The 8,459-nt window shown below is 40.6% G+C and overlaps 1 protein-coding gene across 2 annotated transcripts; it reads right to left on the reverse strand.

The window, feature by feature from the left end:
- Positions 1-1,186: 1,186 nt before the first annotated feature.
- Positions 1,187-8,161, reverse strand: LOC144262756 (G-protein coupled receptor 183-like). 2 transcript variants are annotated; one of them, XM_077812964.1, is made up of 2 exons: positions 7,903-8,161; positions 1,187-4,828 (listed from the first exon to the last, which is right to left on the reverse strand). In XM_077812964.1, the coding sequence occupies exon 2, from the start codon at positions 4,815-4,817 to the stop codon at positions 3,750-3,752; it is 1,068 nt and encodes a 355-aa protein (XP_077669090.1). In that variant the 5' UTR covers positions 4,818-4,828; positions 7,903-8,161; the 3' UTR covers positions 1,187-3,749. The 2 variants fall into 2 exon arrangements, with proteins under 2 accessions (XP_077669090.1, XP_077669079.1); XM_077812953.1 differs by having other exon boundaries at positions 1,187-4,831.
- Positions 8,162-8,459: the final 298 nt, after the last annotated feature.

The following is an 8,459-nucleotide window of genomic DNA, read 5'->3' on the forward strand; positions in this document are numbered from 1 at the left end:
AATTGTGTTAAAATATTCCACACTTGACAATCCAACATATGCTTAGCCCCTAATATTCAAAATAAATTTACAATCTTAGACTTGAAAGTAGAATGAAAACATTTAGCTCCCCTCATGTCCAAATTTCTTTTTTTAGCAGCTCCTCACTGCTAATTATTAGATTACATTCACTTGTTACAGGAATTGTTGTGGCCAGTTGCAGTTCTGATTTGTCTTTTTCCACAGTACAGACATATCAAGCCACTAGGTAATCTGAAAAAAGAAAAGGAGTACTTGTGGCACCTTAGAGACTAACCAGTTTATTTGAGCATGAGCTTTCGTGAGCTACAGCTCACTTCATCAGAGAATCAGGTAATCTGAGAAATTTTGCTTATTAATTAACCCAGAGCAAGTATTAATACCTGGGGGAGCAAACAGCTGTGCATATCTCTCTATCAGTGTTATAGAGGGCGAACAATTTATGAGTTTACCCTGTATGAACTTTATACAGAGTAACACTGATTTATTTGGGGTTTGGACCCCATTGGGAACTGGGTATCTGGGTGCTGGAGACAGGAGCACTTCTTAAACTGTTTTCAGTTAAACCTGCAGCTTGTTGGGAGACGTAGTTCAGGCCTCGGTCTGTGTTTGCAGCAGGCTAGCGTGTCTGGCTCAACAAGACAGGGTACTGAAGTCACAAGCTGCGAGGGAAAACAGGCTCAAAGGTAGTCCCAGCACATCAGGTGGCAGTCCCAAGGGGGTTTCTGTGATCCAACCCGTCACAGGTGTGTTGTAATCTCAAATGTTTGCTCCAAAACAGGACATTCAGCTGTAACAAAACTCCAATGACTCCATCAGCAAGGTACAAAACACTTGAGGAGGAAAGTGCTGTCCTTACCTCACTGATTTTATGAGCTGAGGCTCAGTCTTGCAAGGTGCTGTTAGCTTCACTTCCCGTTGACTTCAGTGAGAATAGAGAGTGCCTCTTGCACAGGGTAATCATCACCTCAGTTTGGTTTGGTTTGTCATTTAGATCATGATCCTCTCAGGTGCTGATTGCAATTAAAAAAAATAAGTGTGTAACAGTGCTTCTAATTTAAGGGGATTAAATTTAGTAGGTTTGGTGGAAGAAGTGCATTTTAAGGAGGGTTTTTGTGCAAGAGCAATACATGGACACCAGATCTAACTACTGTTCCAACAACTGAGATCATTTTAAGAACACCTGGAAGCTTTATTACATGCAAAAATAAAGTTTACAATTCACAAGACAAAGTTTTTATTTGAAGAAGAAAATGCAATGAAGAACAGAACCAGTCTGAAAGACAAGGCTTCTTCTGGGGAAAAAAAATATTATCCTACTCATCACAAAGAATCATGGGGCAAAAGTCTTGTTTGACAAAGGAAAGTGTGTGTGAGGTTTTCCAAGAATTTTTAAAAGACTCTTTATTCCCTCAGCCTTCTTATAGTGTGTGTATGAGAGAAAATGGGTGCATTGGTTTGTGCTCTCTGTTGTACCCAACTATTTGAATGGATTTCCAAAGTAATTTAGTCACCAGATCTTATACAGAATCTGAAATTTCTAATGTAAAGTCTTGAAAAGCAGCTAGACATATACATTTTTAAAATATTGATGTTTGATAAAAATTGTAATGTTAATCTTCCACCTCCTCAGGAGAATGGTCATAAACTAACTCTATGGAGGAACTTCAAAGATCTCAATCACCCTCCTCCTTAAAAAGGTTAAAGATGGGCAATGTGCAAAGCATAAACTACTATCTATCCTCCTCTGTTCAGATTCTGAGATTGGGCCAAAATCTTTCTAGGGGGCTTATCCTCATAATGGGCATTTTAACCGGATTAGTTTAGACTTGGAAAAAAGACTGAGTGGAGACCTGATAACAGTCTTCAGATATGTTAAAAGGCTGTCATAAAGAGCACAGTGATCAATTGTCCTCCATGTTCACTGAAGGTTGGACAAGAAGTAATCTGTTTAATCTGCAGTGAGGGAGATTGAGGTTAGACATTAGGAAAAACTTTCAACTATAAGGATAGTTAAGCACTGGAATAGGTTACCTAGGGAGGTTGTGGAATCTCCATCATTGAAGTTTTTTAAGAACAGGTTAGACAAACTACCGTCAGGGATGGTCTTAGTATACTTAGTCCTGCCTCAGTGTGGGCTGGCCTCACTAAGTCCCTTCCAGACCTTCATTTTTATTCTTCTTCTGTTAATGATTATATACGTCTAGAACCATACGTAACCCACAAACTCTTTGTCTCTATTTCTTTGTCATAACTCTCATTTGCAAAGACATTTATAGCTTAAAATACCTTCCAACAAAATTAGCTGGCCAGTTTTACACCAAACAAAATGGAAAGTTATTCTGTAAGGTGAGCTCCTATCTTTGATGAATCCGTGACTCCAAATAATTTATAAAATCTACATTCTTCAGAATATTGCACTATGTTACCTCCTATTACATATGGTTTGTCTAAAATAACTTGAGACAACGAAACTGCTTTTGACCATTTTGAATGGGGCAGAAATAGGGACCTGTTTTTTTCTGAAAACCTTTAAATTGTGTTAAAATATTCCACACTTGACAATCCAATATATGCTTAGCCCCTAATATTCAAAATAAATTTACAATCTTAAATTTGAAAGTAGAATGAAAACATTTAGCTCCCCTCATGTCCAAACTTCTTTTTTTAGCAGCTCCTCACTGCTAATTATTAGATTACATTCACTTGTTACAGGAATTGTTGTGGCCAGTTGCAGTTCTGTTTTGTCTTTTTCCACAGTAAAGACATAACAAGCCACAAGATAATCTGAGAAATTTTGAGTCAGTTTCAGTTTTAAAATATACTGTAGATACTCTGGGATTATACAGATGAGGTCAGACTTTTGAAAGAGGGACATTCCTGCTACTGATTTCAGCCATCTCCCAGAGTCCAGTAGATGCTAATAAGTACAATTTCAATCACAAGACAGGAAAATGGAAGACTGGCTTCATGTCAAATAGCTATAGAACACTGGTGCGATTAGTTGTTTCATAGTGCTGCTTCATCACTTTAATTGAACTGGATTAATACCTGAATATTTACTATTTCAGAGCATCATTCCAGATTTAACAAACATACAGACTTTTTACCATTTTCAAGAAGCTGTGCTCTGTATAAAGCACAGTTTTGTGCATGCCATTTCCAAAGGACTATGAATATGTTTTAATTGTTTATTTTAATGACTATTGAGAAGATGAGGATCTCACTCTGTCCATTTGTTTGTACAGTTTGTACACCTACTGAATTCCAAGCCATAAACTTCTATAAGAAATACATGTTCAAATTGTAATGAATTTCTAATACCATGCTGTTATAACAAGTTTCAGAACTCATAAAATGGTGACTGCTCAGACTTCTGATATTGTGTGTGTGTGTGTGTGTGTGTGTGTGTGTGTGTGTGTAAAAATATATATCTTGGTCTAAGACCTTGTCGATACCGAACTCTTTTCTTAAGATTTCGACCCTTCTCCTGCCACAGGGTCAGCTCCATTGAATGGTGAGAGTATAAGTGTGGAAGAGGTGCTGGTGGTTTTACTACCATGCCATCTTGTTCTGGCGAGTGTTAGATGATACAGTGGCAAAGACACCAGCAACTTGTCTGTACTTATGCTCCCACCTTTGCTGCCACCTATGGAATTTCTCCAGTGCAACAATGGGTAATTTTAAGATAAGAACTCTGAGTAGACATGGACAAATTGAAAATGTTATAGCTAAGCTGAGGATGAGCAAACTCCTTGGTTGTGGCTGTTGCTGTTGCTTTCTGAATATGACTTTCCAGTGGAGGAGGATGGAACGGAGCCACTGGTTCTAAATAGTCTTAGGAGTCTTCTCTTATACCCTCTAAATGCAAAGAAGTAAATTATTGGATCAATGCAACAGTTCATGTTCATAAAAGCCACTGTGATTTGAAGAGACATCTTGAAGGCTTTCTGTGCTGAGCAAGATGGCTGGTATAGTATCTTTCTGATCATGAACTGAATGATATTTAAATGGTAAGGACTAAAGCAGATCACAACTGCAAGGAGCACAACCAGTATGATTGTGAAAGCCTTTCTGTGGTGCCCATTCTTATCTGTCAGGGGGTTTTCTTTGGCTGCTCTGCACAGTTTTAGGTTGATCTGCACATAACAAACTAATATAATCCCCACTGGTAGGCAGAATCCAATCATGCAAGCCCCCAGAAGGATAAATGGCAACTTAGGAATTTCTTCAAAGTTGAAATATTCCATGCAGGTCAGCTTATCTCCTATCTTCTTGGTCATGGGCCTGAAGAGTAATGATATTGTCTGCAGGAACACAATGAACCATATCAGCATGCAGATATACTTCACTCTGCTCACTTTCCTAAATCTGCCAAGCCGCCGGGTGTGGACCACGGCGATGTAGCGGTCGACACTCACACATGTCATAAAGTAGATGCCCACATACGTGTTCATGTAAAAGATGAATGCCGTCACCCTGCAGAACCAGTCTCCAAAAGGCCAGTTGAATTCTAAGATGTAATAAGCAATTCTTCCAGGCAGAGCAAGCGTGAAAAGGGCATCTGACACAGCAAGGTTGATTAAGTAGAGATCAGTTGAGTTGATTTTCTTCCCTCGGTGGAAGGTGACATAAAGGGCAAGGACGTTTCCACAAGAGCCAAAGACCAGCAGGACAGTGTAAAAGAATGAAAAAATTACTTTCGCTGCAAAGTGGTGGTTATACACGTCGCAGCTGCTTTCATTGCTGTAAGTGAAGACCGTTAGCTGAGATGCAACAGTAGCAGCAGTGGTAGCCATTCTGTGGACTTCTCCTTGGCAGAAGAAAAGACATGACATTAGCAGCTTACTAATAATGTGCACTATCTGTTTTGACAGATAACAAAACTACTTAGGCTTTGTACTTTAGTAGACTCTCATACAAAAGAAGTGAGAGTTCTCATTTGAACAGCGAATTTCCACACTCTGAGTATGTTCTGAGCCAAGATGAGCAGGTTTAGTCATTTGGGAAACTCAGTTCCTAGTGATCTTAGTGTAACATTCTGAACAAAGACTGTGACTTATTTTTTTCTTCAGAACCCTTTAGCTTGGAAACTAATAGCAGGGGGTGTTGTGTCACAGTGTGTCAGAAGTTGTTGCTGCCTGTTAAACACGTTTGGTGGATGAGACATGGTATCATTATAGAGAGGGAGATGTGGAATTTCAAATAGAAAATTACATGATAGAGGAGGGGAAATTTAGAAGGGGAAGGTCAATAAAATATAACTTTCTTTTGTTTTGACAGCCTGTGCCAGAAAAGGGAGCAAGGAGAAAAGTATCCATTTGAAGAACCATATCTCTGTATTTATTTGTGGCTGTTTAAAAACCTTTTACAATTACAAACTGTAATAGCTATAGATTATATCAACACTTTTCCTCAGGTGAGTGTATATGGCCAAATCCTGAATTCTCCACTCAGTTTGAATGCGGTCCTTACTCACCCAAGCACCCCAAGACAATAACGTTGTTCTGTAAACACAAGTCCCTGATTTCCCATTTGCTGCGCTAATACACCAGGGCTCCAGGTTGGCTTGGGAGTCAGTAGTTCCTACCTATACTTTTAGGCGTCAAATAAAACTAGTTGTTATCATTTTTCCAACACATAAAGGTAAGGAGACAAATTCAAATGTTGGTTACACCCAGTCTCCTATTGCTGCTAAAACATAATTACTGTAATTGCCATACTGCAGGGATATGTATTTTTTTGGTCCTTAACAATTGATTGGGTCCCAAGCCCACTGGAAAGGGGCAAACTAGTCATTGAACAAATTATCTTATATTGCATGTGCTTTCGCCTTGTGTTCTCAGTAGGCAGAGAGGGGATTGAACTGAAAACCTACAGCTAACCCCTCCCCCCCCCCCCCCGAATTTTGGGCCAGCAGTGTTCAGAATCTGAACCCAGATTTTTCACAACTCTTTTATCTTAGTAGTGTGCTAGCTCAAAACTCCAGATCTGTGCACCCCAAACTCTGAAGGTTGTAAATCCATATCCCAGTTTTGTAAGTTCCGCCCATCTCTAATTTTATGGGAGCAAATGTGAGGCATTAATATTGTTTTGTTTACTGTTGTTACTGCTACAGGAGGCAGCAATGTCAAGTGTATTGGGCACAGGATGGGGAGTCTTGCTACCTGAGTTCTTTTCTTGGCTCTTCCACTGACCTGTTCCCAGATCTTAGGGAAGTGGGTCACTTCGCCACTCTACACATCTGTATCTCCTCCCAGCATTGGTTTGGCTCATCTGTTATCATGACCACAGTGTCTTTGGGCCAGAGACTGTCTCTCACTACGTGTCTGTGCAGTATCTAGCACAATGGATCTCAGTTGGAACTCTAAGTACTATACAAATAAATACGAAAAATAAATCATCTTTCTGAGTGCCTCCGTGGGTGCTAGAAGGGTTGTTTCTTTGGTTCCTTCTCTTTAGCGCTGTTTCCTTATCTTTCTCCTTTTCAACAGGGAACTCTTAGGCACCGCTATTTTGTTTGTATTTACCCTTCATTTTATTCTCTCTCTCCTGCCTTTTTATATATTTAAATGTTGTCTCCTCAGTACTTATCTGGCATGTTACATAATATTAATGCTCATAGCACCCGTCCAAGGTAGGTAAGTATTATTTCCAGTTTCCACACAGGGAAACTGAGGTACACAAACTTGCCCAATGCCAAACAAGAAGTCTATGTCAGAGAAATGCATCTTTAAACTTGAATTCCACCCTTCGCCTCCCTCACTGTGCCAAAGCACACCGGCTTTACAATAGCACGTGTCTTTAGAAACCGTGTCTTGTCACAGAGGGTCTGTGCAGCAAAACATGAGCTCAGTGTGGAAGACGATACACAGAATGTGACCATTTCCTGACTTTGGTGGGATTAAATTAGATCCTTTTATCATGTCACACTTGTGGTTTGGTTTTCTGGTCTTATCACTTGCTAATGGTGCCGCACAGGGCTGCTGGGAAGCACCTCTGCAGCCAGGATGTCTGCTGCTGCCACTGCCACTGGCGTAGTGCATCCTTCCTCTGCCCCCCTGCTCCTAGCCTGACTCCACACGTAGATGCCCCAATTCAATCAATAGTGAGTAGGTGTGTACGTAACAGTGGCTAGGCATAGCAAAGGTAGGCGCGGTGCAAGCTAACCACACTGCTCTGCCAAAGCAACAGCCTCTCCAGAGCAGAGCTGGTGAATCGTGCTGAAGGCTATCGAACTCGATGGTTGTGAGGTGTGGACAAATGTTCAGACCATCCTGAGATGGAGCCCTGTACAGGCCTCCAAAGCCGACTGAAAATTCCCTGAAACATTTTGAAAACACGGCAGATCAGAGCTGACACTTTCCTGGTTACTTGGGAGGAGCAGTGTTGTACAGTAATTCACTTGCACTGTGGAATAGCACTCAAACTTCTTTCAATCCACATGAAGAAAAAGTCACTCGGAAAAGACAGAGCGTGCACACACACACACACCTCCAAGCAAAGATCAAACTGGGAGAAATGCTCTAGCAAAATCCCATGTATTCTAGCCTGTCCAAATGGAGCAGATTAAACTTTCCAGCAGTGTTACATAAATCATTTTGTAGGTAAATTTACCTCTTAATCGCAATGGTTACAGTACAGCCTAGTAGAAAACTTGTTTAAAGACATTCATTCTGCCGAAAATAGACACTGTACTGTCTTATTAAAACTAGATCTCTGTCTGTTCCCAAAAAAGCTAAAATACAATTAGTTAATTAGAGATGCTTTTCAGATAAGGTCCTATTTAAACAACCACTTAGTCATTTTTTTCCTTGCACTGCCAAATTCAGTCTCTGAAAGCACAACAACTGTAAGAAAATAAGACAAGGAGAGCTGGCTTACCAGGGGCTGATGAGGTGGTGGCCAAGAGGTGGTGGTGGCTGTTGAGAAGCTCTTGTCTCAGCTCTTTCTCCTGTGCTATATTAGTGGTACATTTATTAAATGTAATATTCTTCTAATAGTCCCTGAAAAAATCCCCTTCTAGTGCTTCAGTAAAAACCCTTCTGTGCCTTGCAGCGAGCAGGAACAGAGAGAGAAGACCAAAAACGAAGACTGCTCTGCCTTTCCTAATCTAGTCAGCATCGTATGGGTGGTGACTGAATGAGATCCATGTATCACTTGTCAGCCGTGAGATACCTGCTTCCTCCAGCAAAAAGTAGCTTCGTCTGTGTACTCCCCTTCCGCTTCATGCTGTGCAGAGGGCTGCACCTGACGAGGCAAGGTGGTGCTCTTTCATCTGGCTTCTCTTTGTAGCACAATAACATTTATGCAGTTCTTTGTTTGCAATTTGAGAAAGGAATGAAAAAACCCAGCAAATTCCCCAAGCTGAATATTTTGAAGATCTCACCATTCCCCCCCACTCCCACCTCCTTTTTCATATATTACAAGAAATAGATTTC

Source organism: Eretmochelys imbricata, chromosome 1 (genome assembly GCF_965152235.1).
Source record: "Eretmochelys imbricata isolate rEreImb1 chromosome 1, rEreImb1.hap1, whole genome shotgun sequence".
NCBI classification, from domain to species: domain Eukaryota; kingdom Metazoa; phylum Chordata; order Testudines; family Cheloniidae; genus Eretmochelys; species Eretmochelys imbricata.